Source organism: Enhydra lutris, unplaced genomic scaffold, assembly GCF_002288905.1.
Source record: "Enhydra lutris kenyoni isolate GAN:26980312 unplaced genomic scaffold, ASM228890v2 scaffoldscaffold14, whole genome shotgun sequence".
NCBI classification, from domain to species: domain Eukaryota; kingdom Metazoa; phylum Chordata; class Mammalia; order Carnivora; family Mustelidae; genus Enhydra; species Enhydra lutris.
This window is the reverse complement of record NW_019154098.1, coordinates 16,747,925-16,764,412: the sequence shown is the minus strand read 5'-3', so window position 1 is coordinate 16,764,412 and position 16,488 is coordinate 16,747,925. Positions and strand designations below refer to the sequence as shown.

At 41.9% G+C, this 16,488-nt stretch overlaps 1 protein-coding gene across 1 annotated transcript in view; it reads left to right on the top strand.

The window, feature by feature from the left end:
• Window positions 1-16,488, top strand: part of LOC111146702 (fer-1 like family member 6) — a 118,758-nt gene that overhangs the window by 18,011 nt on the left and 84,259 nt on the right. The window contains exons 10-14 of the mRNA XM_022502370.1: window positions 792-1,144; window positions 6,223-6,331; window positions 7,088-7,271; window positions 12,601-12,721; window positions 14,927-15,027. Of these exons, the coding sequence (XP_022358078.1) occupies window positions 792-1,144; window positions 6,223-6,331; window positions 7,088-7,271; window positions 12,601-12,721; window positions 14,927-15,027 (868 nt within the window). The remainder of the gene's footprint in view (window positions 1-791; window positions 1,145-6,222; window positions 6,332-7,087; window positions 7,272-12,600; window positions 12,722-14,926; window positions 15,028-16,488) is intronic.

The following is a 16,488-nucleotide window of genomic DNA, read 5'->3' as shown; positions in this document are numbered from 1 at the left end:
AAGATTTATGTATTTTTATGCCTCTCACAGTGTGACACCACAAAAAGACCTCCATAAATACATACTGTTTAAGTCTTCCTATCGTGGAAGGGTTTGCCACAGGATTGCTTTACGCAGAACTCACGCCACCTTCGGGATATCCCAACTTGATGTAAACATGTTTTACTCCAGCTTTTCAGGAACATCTGGATGGTGTTCAAAGAAATGTATAAAATATTTTTGAAAATTAGAAATCAGGAGCCATAAACTCTTTTTATCCCCTTTAACCCGGTATCTCTCCTTCTTAAAATTGACTCTCCTTTGGGACAGAATCTCTCTCTTGCTGCCTGACCCCTCTCCATGCCTCCTCAGCCTGTTATTTGTTCTTGCTGCGTAAGGTAAATCTGCTTAGCTCTTATAATGTAGATATTTACATGTTTAATATTTGTTTCTACTTCATTCTCCACTGGGCTCCATGTTTAGTGTCTAGCTTAGTGTCCAGCACGTGTCAGGACTCAATGAACATGGGTTGAATGAATGAACAGACACGGATGCATGTTGGCACTGGTAGTATCATGACAGCTGTGAAAAAGTGTAAACGTGTGCATGCCAGAAGATCTTGTCAGAAAGAAATACAGCAAATATAGCAAAGTGGCAATTGTGGCTCTTCTGGGGATGGGATATTCTGTAAATATTTCCTCTTGTCTTTTCTGTATATTTTACATTTTAAGTGAATGTGCACAATTTTCATAAAGCAAGAAATAATCAACTTGGAAACATCACTGGGCAACTAAAATGTGGGGCTTTTACAGGCTTTCTACCAACCTTCGGACCTGCCTGGATTAACCTGTATGGTTCACCCAGGAACCACAGTCTGATGGACGACTTCCAGGAACTGAATGAAGGCTTTGGAGAAGGCGTGTCATTCAGGGGCAGAATCCTGGTGGAAATTGCTGTGGAGATCCTCTCAGGAGGGTCGCAGGAATCTAAATCTTCCAAGGCACTCAAGGAGCTCAAATTGTCTTCAAAGGACAAAGACTCCAAGTCTTCCAAAGGCTCCAGTAAAGACAAGGGTGACAAAACTGATGATGGAAAATCCCAACAGGTTTCAGACAAGACCAACTCAACAGAGGTAGAGGTGGAACCTTTCAATGTGCCCCCCCAGGTAGGTCTGAGCCCTCCACAACCCCCGCGAGGTAAGCCCAGAATGAAGGTAGCACCTGCCACCCCAGCTCCCACAGGCTCCCAAAGGCATGCACAGGTCTCACTCTCCCTTCATAAAGTGTGTTGGCCAGCCCTGCATTCTGGATCAATCCACTGCCTCTTTGGGACACATCACAGCCATCTGCTCATGATCAATCCCTCCAGTGTTCCCCCCAAAACAGGGAATCCCATGAGAATCAAGGTGAAAGGGAAATAAAAGTGTTCTGGGATAGCTGGTGAAAGTGGGGGTGGGGGGATGGACTGAGCTCTATCTGTGGTCTGATTTTGTTGAACTTTGTTAGCCTAGCATATGCTCTGGATGTGAGGTAATGTGGGATGAGGGATGAAGAGAAGGAAGAGTGAGTGCCAAGCTAGGATGAAAGAATTTGAGAAACCTATTCCCCTGCCTAAGAAATCACAATTCAAAGAAGGCCTATTACTCAACATAAAACACATTAGCATTTTTCTAGCCTGGTTCTGTATGATGGGAAAGAGATCGGGGTCTCCCAGAGGACTACAAACTGTGAATATCCCCTTAACTGTCTGATTGTTTATTTGAGAGAAAGAAAGAGTGGAGGGGTGAGGAGGGGCAGAGAGAGAGGGAGAGAGAATCCCAAGCAGGATTCACACTCAGTACCTGATGTGGGACTCAATCTCATGACCCTGAGATCATGGCCTGAGCTGAAATCAAGAGTTAGAAGTTCAACTGACTAAGCCACCCAAGCACTACCCACCAACTGTTTAAAGTAGCAAGACTGCTTTGTGCTTAAGCAAATGAAGGGGCTGTGTTTTGTTAGTAGCAGAGGTGAGTGGATTCTAGCTCTCAATCTGGATGATTCTGTGTCTGTGAGTATGTTTTTCAGGTCAACCAGACAATCATTTTGGGTGGAGAAAGGAAGAGATGGTGGTCTGGGTCACCTTGGCCTTAGTAGAGCCACTCATTTTAACTGCTGGGATCTAATACATCTTAAGAAGCAGTGTGGGGAAGAGGTTGGAGCTCAGGGTTGGAAATCTTGAGGGTTGATTCTATTCGTGGTTCTGATAGTAACACCTCTCCATGTTTTAGTTTACTCATCAACAAAATGGGGTAGTAATAGTCTCTTTGTCATAAGCATCTCCTGGGTAAATGAGGGAATGCCTATAAAATGATTGATAGGGTTCTTTGCATGTTTATGATAGGCCAGTAGTACATTTGCTGTTACTGTGACCAGTGTTTATGATTTGTTCAGAGCTCGCCACCCTGTTTTTTGGACTTACTTAGCATATTTTGTGGACCTCCCTAGCTCTCCCCTATGAACTTGTCTATTGGGAAATATTCTCTGGAAATGTGTATTGTCAGTTTCTTGTTGGAAGACATTGCTTTGATGTGATTGTATTTATGTGTATTTTTTCAGAATATATGCCAGCTTTGGAAATGATATAAGGTACTGTGGATACCTTAAGTAGCCACCTATACTGATATCCAATTGTATCTGATTCTGTAGCAATCTTTCCTACTGTTGAGACTGGCCATTCTTTTCTAGACAGGAATTACCAAGAGAGGCCTAATAGAAGATTTTCTTAATCCACATCAGTATCTTCAAGATATTTTGCTATGGCCATCTTAAAAAAAATTCTAGCAGAAAGCAATGGTAGCTTGGAATTTATGTAGAGTGTACATTTTTTACAAGTCCAAGAGCCCATCTTGGTTCTTGGGTAGAAGGTATTAGGAGAGGGAAAATTCAGGTCATATTCAAACCCTTATTTCTCCTTCCTCTCTTCGTCTTGGCTTCTCATTTGGGTCAGTTTCTTGCTGGGTTTATTAGTTATCTATTGCTATATAACTATTACCCCTAAATTTAGCAACGTTTTCCTGTGGGTGAGGAATTTGGGAATACCTATCTTGGTGGTTCTGGCTCAGAATTTTTTATGAGGTTTCAATCAAGATGTTGGTAGGGACTATAGTCATCTGACAGCTTGACTGGAACTGTGGGATCCACTTCCAAGATGGCACACTCATGGTTGTTAGGAGGAAGTTTTGGTTCCTCGTGGACCCTTTAGAAGACAAAGTTCCACATGGACACTTCCCTAGGCTTCTTAGTATCTTCATGGCAGTTGGCATCCTCCTGAGTGGACTGGGTGATCCAAGAGAGAACAAGGCAGAAATGTCAATATCTTTTACGACCAAACCCATAGAAGTCACACACTGATATTTATGACACATTCCAATTGTTAGAAACAAGTCACTAAGCCCAGCCCACACTGAGAGGGGAGAGAAATTAGGCTTCATCTTTTGAGTGCAGGGTGTCCAAGGATTTGTGGACATATTTTCTACCTTCTCCAGAGCCTCTATAGCTTCAGACATGGCAATATTTCTTCTTGCAGAATCTTCTTTTTTAGCTCTCCAGGGTCCTGAGCTCCTATCTCCCTCGCTGCAGCCATGCTCTCATTGCATACCTGGACAAATGAGATCCCATGACATTGGCTTTTCCAGCTCACCCTCAGTACCACCATCAAAGGTTATTTCCCTATGCCAAGCTTTCACAGAGCATAACTAATCTAATAGATGTGTTCATTTTCAAATTCTGTGAACATGTACTGACTAGCTTCTTTTTTTTTTAAACATCATCCTCAATATTGGTAGGAATACAAATAGAGTTTGACTCCATGGAAATTATGATATAGAAGGGGAGGTAAAACATAGAAATAAATGTACAGGAATTAAAAAGTGAAACATGCAATAGGGAGCTACAGATAAAATACAAATATTATATGGAGTAAATGAAGTATAACAATTAAAATGTTGGGCTCTCAAGTAAGACAGCTGGATTTTAGATGTAGTAGTTGTTACTGACCAGCTTCTGGAGAATCATTGCCTCTGAATTTTTGGGCAAATGACTTAAGCTCCTTATGCTTATTTCCAATAATCATTTCTACTTCATGGGCTCATAGTGAGGATTTAATGAATTAATACATGCAAAGTGCTAAGAACAGAGCCTGGCACATAGTAAATACTCAATAAACATTAGGCACTTTTAATAATTTTGGACAGATATTTTAATCTTTCACAGACTACTTGTCCTCATCTTTAAACAGATAAAATAAAAGCATCTCCCTCCTAGGGTGGTTATGAGAATTACATGAGATAATGTAGGTAAAAGTCTTAATACCACATCTGACACATAATAAGTACTCAGTAAATATGACCATCATCACTTCTCAAACTCAGGAAATCAAAGTATGCTTCCAAAAGAAAGCCATTTGAGTTAGACCTGAAGGATGGACAGGATTAAGAGATGAATTCCACCTGTTGAAATACCATTCTTGTGGCATTGTTATGTGTAGGCTTTATACAAGGTGCTCCATGTGGATGATCTCATTATCCCCCCCTGTAAGCCCTATGACAATGTTTATTTCACAGACAGAGAAAGTGACAACCAGAGAGTGGACATGACTTGCCTAAAGTCAATGAGTTAGGAAGTAGCAGAGTTGGGATTTGAACAAAAATTTTTGTGGCTATGAAGTCTGCCATCTCTCTTCCAGGCTACATGGCCTATATTCCCATCAGGTCTTCAAATGCTTTTTAACCTCCTCCCAGAGAGTAAACTTGACCCCAGAAAGGCAAGATAAGTGGCTTATTTACAGCCAATGTGTACAGTGGCAGCAGGTGGGAGGGCTGTGTGCTCTGTGACTAAGATCCAGAACTGGGTCCCCACCCTTTCCAACATTTTCTGATCAATAGAAACATTTCCTGCTGATGCCAACAGCAAGGAGGCTCCTGTGTGAAGGAAAGCTCACCTTTCTGAGACCTGTTGGCTCTTGAAGTGACAGGGTTCAGGGCTCTTGATTGAATGGGGCTCTTCAGCTCTAAATCTGCAACTGTTTATTTTCCTTAGATGAACCTTATTGCTTTTTCAATGGAATTTAATCAATCCAGCTGTGAAACCAGGAAGCACAGACTGTATGGCAGCTCATTCAACCTCTTTGTTCAGAAATGTGATGCTGTGTCTGTGTCTCAGCTATATCTGCTCCCTGAACTATCAACCTGTTCCACATCAATAGGAGTCATCTACAAACTGTTGTGGTTGCATTGGGATGGTTCCTGTCTTGTGACCTGTCATGGTCCTGTCTTCCACAATGTAGTTTTCCTTGAGAGGGAAGACTTGGTGGAGCCCAAGCCTGAAATCTTGGCCGACTTTAACTTGCTATGTGACCTGCAGAAGCCCCTTAATCTCTCTGAGCTTTAGTTTATTCAGGTAGAAGGAAGATGGAGCAGGTGAATCCCAAGGCCCTTTTCAGTGTAAAAGCAGATGTGATCCTGGGACCCTCCACATGCTTATAGCTCGTCCTGGATGCACTGGGTGGGCTGATGCTCACGCAAGTGCCTAGCCCTTCTGTCTCTTTTATCCAGGCTTGTGTTATTTCAGGAAGTGTTATTTCAGGAAGTCTTTGAGCAGCACCAAGGTGTTGGGTTAACACATGGTTGAGTTCAAAGAGCCCTGATCTTGTGGTCAGAATACTTGGGAAATTTAATAAACTCAACCTTAAGTTTAGTTACCTCAGCTTCTTCACCTGTAAAATGGGAATGATCCAGATTCCAACCTCTTGGGGTTGTTGAGGAACAAACATAATGTATGTGACCATCCTGTATAATTCATAGAACAATGTAAGGGTTTGATCCTATAATTCTCTGTTTTCTAAGTGGCTGCTCACTTGAAAGTGATTCCAAACCTGTGTTTTACCAATAGTACTGTAGAAGATACACATGGAAATCTTTGTCCTTAAAATAAAAAAAAAAAGCAGATTTTAATTGCAAGGCAGAAGCTCAGAAGGTTGAGATTACATCATTCTAGATAGATGGCTCAATTTTGATTTGTAATATGTAGGTCCTGGTTCCTGCCTGCCTGATGAGTGGGGAAATGATGTTCCCTTTCAGGCTGACACTGAAATTCAAATGCTTACAAATCACTCTGGACTAGTTAACATCACTAATTCAGCTTCCTGGTAATAAAAAAAAAAAAATAGAGCCAGACCTGTCTAAATATTTTTTTCTTTCTATAGATTATACCCGAAAAATGTGAGGAATTTTTACTTTTTGGAGCATTTTTTGAAGCTACCATGATTGACCGGAAGATTGGAGACAAACCCATTAGCTTTGAAGTTTCTATTGGTGAGTGCAAATAAGTACAGTGCTTGGCACATCACACTGGGTTTATATCTGTTTCTTGAGTGAATGCGTTATTGTCTTACATAGAAATAGTAGCATTCTGGCAGAGGTTTGCACCTCAGAAAGAAATGAATAGTTCTTTGTTTACTCTAGTGTCAATATGAAGGGATAGATTTCTTTTCATGCTAAAAAAGGATTAAGAGTATAGTTTGGATTTAGAAAGATTTGGATTACTAATCCTAGTTCCATTACTCCTAGGCTCTTGATTTCTCTGGGTCTTAGTTTCTTTAACTATGTACTAGGCATAGCAATAACTCTTCATAAAGCTATTGCAAGAGTGTAATGAGTTAATCCATGAGAAGTTCTGTGCACATTGAGGGTGCTGTTATTGTAACTCCCGATGATCTTCCTGTGGTGATGTACAGCTGGGAAAATCTTTCCAGGAAAGAGCATTCCATTAGAGAAGGTCTTGATTCCCATCATGAGGGTGTCCTTCCAAGGAGCAGAAGCAAGTGGAGATGGAATCCAATTAGTTTGTGACTTAAGTAGTTTTTACAAAAGAGGACATAAGATGGATGTAGATGATGACTCACCATCATTGTTAATCTTATTTCTTTGGTCTGACCATCACACTTCCTATCTTCATACTGAGATCTTACTTCTCTGTCCTGGGAGGATATGACCTTGGATCTTTATGCCACGTAGCCTGATTCTGCTTTTTGACATCTGACTTCTCTCCCCTTGCTACCATCTCTATAGGTAATTTTGGGAACCTGCTTGATGGAGGGTCCCATCATGGGAGTAAGAAGGAGTCAGCTGAATCAGCTGAAGAAGACAGCCTTCCACTCCTGCACGAAGGAGAAGGGGACGCAGTCCACAATGTTGCCTTCCCTATGGTCTCCACCACTCATCCAGAGAAGCCACTTGTGACAGAAGGGAACAGGTAGGAGGCACAGTAGGGGAGATCAGCCAGGGTTCTGACAATAGGAGTCTGACCTGTTCCTGGGACTGTTTGAAAGTTCTTCCCTAAAACCAGAAACATCATTTTTTAATCTTAGTTATGGGAGAAAGGCACGAACAGGGACATCATGGTCATTGCCACTCTACTGAATCTTTTTTTTTTAACTTTTTAAAAAATTTTATTTTATTTTTTCAGTGTTCCAAGACTCATTGTTTATGCACCAATCCAGTGCTCCATGTAATACATGCCCTCCTTAATACCCACCACCAGGCTCACCCAACCTCCCACCCCACTCCCTTCCAAAACCCTCAGTTTGTTTCTCAGAGTCCACAGTCTCTCATGGTTCATCTCCCCCTCCGATTTCCCCCAATTCACTTTTCCTTTCCTTCTCCTAATGTCCTCCATGTTATTCCTTATGCTCCACAAGTAAGTGAAATCATATGATAATTGATTTTCTCTGCTTGACTTATTTCACTCAGCATAATCTCCTCCAGTCCCGTCCATGTTGATACAAAAGTTGGGTATTCATCCTTTCTGGTGGAGGCATAATACTCCATTGTACATATGGACAATATCTTCTTTATCCATTCATCTGTTGAAGGGCATCTTGGCTCTTTCCACAGGTTGGCAATTGTGGCCATTGCTGCTATGAGCATTGTGGTACATGTGGCCCTTCTTTTCAGTACAGCTGTATCTTTGGGGTAAATACTCAGTAGTGCAATTTAAGGGTCATAGGGTAGCTCTATTTTTAATTTCTAAAGGAATCTCCACACTGTTTTCTAAAATGACTGCACCAACTTGCATTCCCACCAGCAGTGTAAGAGGGTTCCCCTTTCTCTACATCCTCTCCAACACTTGTGTTTAACTGTCTTGTTAATTTTGGTCATTCTAACTGGTGTAAGGTGGTATCTCAATGTGGTTTTGATTTGACTTTCCCTGATGGCTAAAGATGAACATTTTTTCATGTGTCTGTTAGCCACTCTACTGAATCTTTAGTGACATATTGACAAATCTCCAAATGTCACATCCAGTTAATTCATTTAAGGACAGGACAATGATGATGGCTATTATTACCATATATATAACTTTGAAGCATAACAAGGTAGGAAGGTCAGAATTTAACATTTCAATCTAAACCCTATTAACAGTTACTATATTCATCTGAGCTCTGTGCCATTATGTAAATGGGATTATTGGATACATCATTTCTTATCTTGTTTTTGCTGAGGTCAGACTAAAGAACTCAAAAAACGACTGTCATCTACCAAAAAAGACCATTTCAGAAAATATCTGGGGTACTTCTGTGAACACTCACTGATCTTTAATTCACATAAACTTTCAAGATGAAAAAAGAAGTAAAATTCTAGAATTCTGTTGTAAGAAAGTGGTATTGAGCACCAAACATGTGATTACAAGAAGGGAAAGTCAGACCCAGCAAGAGTCTTCTGTGTTCTGAGCCTTGTGCCATGAGTAAAGCTTTATCTTCTCATTGTGTTCTCATAAGAGAACATAGTTCTCCCCTTTTGATGTGAGGAGATTGGGACAACATTGCTAGTGCTGTTTGCTTTCTCTGCTCTTCCCAATCTAGACACTCTCTCTGGGCACAGATCCATGGCTTGCTGAGCACTGTCAGGATAACAAGGCCTCCCAAAATCTTTTTCCCAGACAGCCCTCTTCCCAGAACAGCAAACCCAAACAGCCCCACTTGGGTGTCCCAAAGTTGTAGCAGGTTCATTGTCTTCACAGACAGCTTTGCTCCTCTTCCTATCTTTCACATCTCATGGACGAGTCCTACCATTCTCTGTGTCCTATGAACCTCATCAAAAAGTTGTCAGTTGCTCTCTGTTCCCTTCCATCCCACGTTCAGTCAGCAATGAAGTCTGGTCAGTTTTGATTCTCAAGTATTTCTCATATAGGTGGTCATTTCTTTAATTCTGGCCATTGGCATGTTTGTCCTGGATTAGTCTAGCAACTTCCTACCTGGATTGGATCTTCAAGAAATTCACGGAACTATCTGTCAGAGCCAGTTACTCTGACATCATTCATTGGCAGCCTGTAGCTTTCAGGATTATTTTGAAGCCATACCTTGTTATTTCCATCCCCATCTATTTCTCTACCATTATCTCCAGTCACTCCCCAAACTCTGCCATTCCTGCAGCCATGCAATGTCTCTGGTAGTTCTCCAAATGTGTCCTGTTGTTTGCTGCCTCTGGGCCTTTGAGAATGCTCTGCCCTGTGCCAGGCAACAAGCCCCCTTTTCAGAACTGTTGGTTTCCACTACCCTTCAAGGCTAAGCCCACATTCCCTTCCCTGAATCCCAAGTCTGATTTCTCCACCAAGCACCACTCACACTGCATTAAGATGCTTTTACTTTTTGTCTCCCTATGAGACTGTGAGTACCCTGAGGACATAGACCATGTCACATTCACCTGTGTTTCTGCTCCTCTCTAAGCCTGGAATGTAGTAGATCCTCATAAATGTTTTTGAATGAGTTACGGAATTACCATAACTGAGTTGGGCCCAGGGTAGGGGGCAGAGAGAGGAGGCAGATTACTTACTAACCCTGGGGAAGGAGTCAGGAGTTGAGAAAGGTCACAGAAAAGGTAACATCCTAAAGAATGGGAAGGGATTTAAGCAATGGAAAGAGAGTATTTGGGGCAAAGTATGAAGGAGTAAATGAAAATAATCTTAGCTGTTTATCTGCTTATCTGTGTCCTATACTTTCTAAATCCTGTCCCTCCCATGGGCCACCTACCTTGGGATTTTTTTTTTTGCTTCCTGGCAGTCATATTTGGTTGTCTGACCTCCTTTCCACACATCCAACAAGGAACCCAAACTCCCCAGTCCTTTGATGGCTTCTGTCTAGTCTCAAAACTGAGTTGGTCAATGATGGATCCTATGACTGGATCTGCAACTCAGGGAGAATTTTCTGAAACTGCTCAGAGGCACGGTGTATCCTTTCACTGGGACAAGGCAGTGAAAACCTCCCCACCTTGTTGGACTAGCCCATTGTTGACAATGGGTGAAAATGTCAGGAGATCTAGTGTGGAAACAGTTTGGGAGGAAATGAGAGGTCTCAAACTACCCTTGGCCATCTTGTATTAGCGCTGGCCAGCCGGCTTAAGGAGGCCCAAATGAATCATGCTATGTTTCTTGGACTTTCTGTCTCTCAGAAATATTCCTCAGTCACTATATTGAGGCTCTGTCCACATAGTGGCGAACTGGAGTGGCATCAGCTGAATTGGAGGATCCTGTGTCTATAATAGACACGTGTGTACATGCATGCACACATGCACAGACACAGTCCCTTGATTTGTGTGTTATCTTCATTAAAACACCTCCTTGCATTTGTTCTGGGTTTTCCAGTTTTATAATGCATGCACTCACATATGATTTATGTATTGGGCTGGAGTTCAGGAATGAGATCAGAGCACAGGACATCCCATGATCATTTCATTCTCAGGACTCTAAGGCTACCCTTGCCCAAAGTCATAAGGCTGGTCTTGTGTCAGGGCAGCCATTCAAACTGGCAGCCTTCTCTTCCCACTGGCAATATGGTGCCCTCATGGTGTCCTCCCATCTGCCATGCTCCATCTGTACTGAATTTGCCTGAGACCCACAGCATCCCAGTCCCAGAACCAGTAAGACTAGGAGGACTCTGAGAATCCAAGAGACAAAGGCCCTGAACATCATTAGTGCAAAATAATCTGAACCATAGAAACCTTGGAACAAGGGACAATACTGGATGAGAATGTATCTTGTTGTAGGATTCTTGGTGCAAAAATTTTAAAAGAAGTGAAAGAGCAGTTTGATTCTAACTTTTTTATTTATTTATTTTTTGTTCTCCTGTTATAATATCAACCTCAGGCTCTGCCAAGAATTTATTTGGCTTCTTTTCTCAATGGATGTCTGCCAATTCATTTTCTGCAGAACAGACTATAGGACACCTTTGCTAATTTTATGGTCTCCAGAAGAAATTTGCGTTGGAGAACTAAAAATAACAACCATCCATTCTTTCAGGCTGAAGTTCTCTTTAGTTTTTTGGAATGGAAACAAAGTTTTTCCTCCCTTGGTCTCTCCTCTCTCTGCCTCTATAGGTGTGTGACTCCAAACACTGCCCATGTTTATAGGGCTACATGTCTCACCCTGCCCATTCCAAGAATGTTGCCTTGGCCTTCCTTCTACATTTCTCTTCTCTTGGTCCTGGCTGTTTCTGAAAAAATTACAGGGTATTTGGGGAAAACTTGGTCAATGTTATAGCTATCACTAGCCAGGAACTTCAACTTTTTGCCACACTTCTCCCACCTTACTTGCCTCACCCCATCCCTTTCTTTCCTGGGGACCAAAACCGACAAGTTAGTTTCTTCTTTTTTGTCTTCAATCTTACCTTGTTAACTGTCTTTTTCTCATCAGCATTTAAGCATATCCAACCATCATCCTCAAAAATTTTCTTTGGCTCCACTTCTCCCCTTCTAGCTATGTCATCACCCTCTTGTCCCTTCTTAACCAGGCAGGTTATGTCCATTATCGATACCAATGCCTGGCAGCAGTAAATATTGGATGTATGCATGGATGGATGGATGGACAGATGGATAGATAAATGGATGGATAGATGGACAGATGGGAAGATGGATGAACAGATGGATGGATGCATGCATAGATGCATGGATGGATGGAAGGATGCATGCATGCATGGATAGATGGACGGATGGATGGACAGATGGATGGATGGATTCATGGATGCCTGGATGCATGGATGGATTGATGGATGGATGGACGGAAGCATGGATGCCTGGATGGATGGATGGATGGATGAATGGATGGATGGTGGCGTGGTTGCTATAGTTTAGATATAGGCACATGCTTCATCCTCATTAATAACGTATTAAGCTCTTACAGTTCTCTAGCAATTTCATTCACTCCTGTTATCTTGGTTGATTTTCACACAGTGTGTAGCTTATAGACATTAAAGTTAACATGTTAGTTTTTCTCCCTCCTCTCCTCTCTCAACTGGAATGAGAAGTTCCTCCTTGCAGAAGGCTTGCCTGATAAACCCTGCCCTCTGGTGCTCAGCTCTAGGCTTTGCCCTGGGCCTGATGACTGTAGCTGTTAGTACCTCTCCATTGTCGCTACATATCTGTTCCTTGTTTATTTTTCATGGGTCCCTGATTAGAATAGAGTTAATAGTTTTATTGTTTTGTCACCAGCCCTCCCTACCCCACTCAGAATGTATAAAACATAAATATGTGGCTAAAATTGCATGAATAATACTGATGGCCAAGTAACACCCAGACCTAACTTGTTCTCACAGGAATTACAACTATTTGCCTTTTGAGGCCAAGAAGCCCTGTGTTTATTTCATCTGTTCTTGGGGAGACCAGACATTTAGGCTGCACTGGTCCAACATGCTGGAGAAAATGGCGGACCTGCTGGTAGGTGACTCTCAAAGGTAATGGATTTGAACACTGGGCAGCTGGAGGCAAAAAGGATCTTTTTATTCATCCAGGAGAGGGTCTTGACCTCAACTTAAATACAAGTAAGTTTCAGCTGCTTCATTGGAGGGCACATAGTTCCTACCCTGTGGACCAAGGAAATGAGAATACATTTTGACTTTAAATAGAACTACCTTGATTAGAAACCCTGCTCTGCTTCTTAACATTATAGGACCTAGGGACAGGCTGTTTTCCTTATCTCCAAAGGGCAGGAAGTTGACAACTTTCTCACATAATTGATAGATCCTGGCTTCAACTCATATAAAACTCTTAAGTCCTTAACATGGTAGATATGTTATAGGTGAAGTCCTGCCACCTCTTTTTAAGTCCAGTCTTTCACATGCTTTCTCCTTTGTTCCAAGCACATTGGACTTTCAGTTTCTTGAAGTAATGATGTTTCTTTATGCCTCATAGCCATTACCTCATCCTGAGCTTTTTCCCCGCCATGCTTCTCCTGTGTCACCCGTCAACCTCCATAGGTCAGTTTCAACTACTTCTCAGAGAAGTCTTCTGGCTTCTGCCCATTCTCCTCTCTCGTAATACCCTGTGCTTTATCTTCAGAGCTCTCTGTATTTTAGAATTGCTTTGTGTGCTTATTTGTTCAATAACCATTTCCCACTGTTCAGTGGCATTTGGCATAAGACCTGGCACCTGAAAGGGGCCAAGAGTTATTTGAGGGATTGAACATGTATTTATGACCATGCCAATATGCAGTGACTGTTGGCTGGCTCCACCCAATGCCCTGGAAAGAAGGCAGCCCTGGGATCTCTGCTTCTTTGAGCTCCTGAGCCTGCTCTTTGATGTCTGTGCCTGCTCTTGTATTTCTCTTTGTGCCTTCTACTTTCTGTGCCGCCATGCCTCACCAGGTGACCCTCTCCTTCCATGAAAACCTGTGCTAAGGAAAGAACAAATTTCTCTCTTTCTCTCTCTCATTTGCTTTATCATCCTGTCTCTAGTTGTGTGAAACGAAGTTTCCACTCTGGCCTTGGGGATTCCAGGCATCATGGAGGTAGATTCCAAAGGTGGTAGAGGATGCTTGGTTTAGTGTCAAATTATGTGGAAGCTGTAGACTTGCTTTGTAAGACTGGTTTTGCTTCTCCTTCAGGCCAAGGAGATAGTTTATTTCTAAAAGGCTTGACGAAACAAGAATGTTTTCCTAGAGACCATAGCTGCCTTTACCATTCATTTCTACCTTTCTCAGTGCCAGGATCCCTGCCATACTTGGCATATCACAGCTAACATGATTGAATGTTTATGAAGTACTAAGCTGTGTTTGAAGAAGTCCACACCTCCCTATGGTGCATTAGGTGGGCCCTTTTATTACCTGATTTTACAGGAAACTGGGCATAAGGGGGTTAGTTCACTTAAGGATAGAGCCTGGATTTGAACAGTGGTAGATTGACCCAATACCTAAATTTTTAACCAGTCCACAATTTACTTGTTCTTATAGTGAAGAGGAAATAGGGAAACGTATGTCTCCAGATATCAAACTTTGATGGCTAGTAGAGAATGTAGTTTTTGTAAATTCTAGCAAAGCAGCATGTATATTGCCTTTTGAGTGCTGTATCTCTCCAAGCCACTGGATGGAATACTAGAATTTAGACCTAAAAAGGAAAGTATGATTATTAAATATACAAACATATGGCCATTGTCATATGCAATCTATCCTCCTCCCCTCTAACACCTCACGTCCCTGCCCAGACCTCTATGATCAAAAGAATTCATAACTCCTGAAATTTAGAATTATTCAGTACTACTGTATTCCCATATAACCAAATGACTTAAACATTGCTTTTGGAGCTTCCTTTTAAATTATATTAATTTATTTTACTTTGTTAGGTATGTCATGACATTAGATTTCCCCACAGGGTAAACTCTAAATAAATGGTTCTCCATTTGGAACGATGAGTTTGAGTAAAGTTAGGGAAGACTTTGTATTTAGACCGATTCCAGTTAAGAAGAACAATGTTCAAAATTAGAATGCAGTAACATTTCCCAGATCAGGCACAAGAAAATGAGGGACATTTTCCCTCATATCTAAAACGCAAAATAGCAAAATAACATATCAGAGATATTATCATCAGTGTCTCCATTACAGTGTCTCCTTCTGCCCCTCATCCCTCCACCTCTGTGGTTTGTTTCCAGGAAGAAAGTATAGAAGAAGTGAGAGAATTGATCAAGATTTCAGAGAAAGCATCAGAAGATAAAATGAAGGCGGTGCTCAGTGACTTCATCAGTCAAAGCAGGTACCGGGAAAGACAGCTGGCATATGGGTTGCTGAGCTTATATGGGATCAACTTTTAATTACCTTAGAAAATAGTTGATTTTCCATGAATTTAGATGGGCATTTTATAGTGTTCTATCCATCTTTATTTTGTTCAGTAATTGAGCTGGCATTTCTGGGCTTGCTATTGCTTCTTGACACTTGACTAGAGCATAAAGTAAAGAGAGAAAAAAGAAAAAGAGAAGAAAGGAAAGACTCACTGCAGAGACTTTTAAATGAAACAAGAAAAATGCCAGTGACATTGAGCCCAGCATGTTTCTTTGCATTTGGTAGCTACTCAGCAACTATTTGACAATTAGGTGGATAAGTCATATTAAATACCATTTCGTAGAGTTTTTTTTTCTTAAAGATTTTATTTATTTGACAGACAGAGATCACAAGTAGGCAGAAAGGCAGGCAGGGTGGGGGGGAGGCAGGCTCCCTGACGAGAAGAGAGCCCAATGCGGGGCTCGAGCCCAGGACCCTGAGATCATGACCTGAGACGAAGGCAGAGGCTTTAACCCACTGAGCCACCCAGGCACCCCAAGTAGAGCTTTTTACATAACATAATAAGCACCATTTAAGGTCTCTGATTCCAGGTGGCAAACAATATAATAAAATATTTAAAAATAGAGTATATTAGTTGCTTATTATGGAGCAACAAATGATTCTCCAATTTAGTGGCTAGAGTTTTGATGATCTCAGTTTGTATGGGTCAGGAGTCCAGGTGGGGCTTGGCCAGATCCTTTGCCAAGAGCCTCTCAGACATGATGGTCAAGGCATTGAGTGAGGCTGTAGTTACCTTGAGGCTTCAGTGGGCAGGATTCATGGCCAAGACCACTCACGTGGTTATTTGTGGAACTCAGTTCTTCACGGACTATTGGATTGAGGACTTTCAGTTCCTTGCTGGCTCTTGGTTGGAAGTCAACCTCAATTCTTTACCATGTGTGCTACTTCTCATGACATGGCAGCTGACTTCATCAGAGTGACCAAGCTAGAAGAGTCAGAGAGAACATGCCAGCAAGATGGAGGTCATGGTCTTTTTAATCTCATCTTGGAAGTGATATCCCATCACTCTTGACATACTCTACTCCTATCCAAGTACTAACCAGGCCCGACCCTGCTTAGCTTCCGAGATCAGACGAGATCGGGCGCGTTCAGGGTGGTATGGCCGTAGACTTGACATACTCTACTATGAGCAAGTCCCTAGGTCCAGTGCTCATTCAAAGGGAGGGAATTGCCCATTGGCAAGAAGAAACGGGAGAAGATTACTGGGGGCCATCGTAGGGGCTGCCTATCACATAAGGAAGCAACCTGGACTAACACTTGAATTTAATTAGCTCAAGACTTGAACAGAAATGAGAATTTGTTATAATGGAAGCAATGAAGAAAGGGCAGAGATTTATTTGATGGAAGGCAAAACTTAGTAGATAGGGGGTAGCTA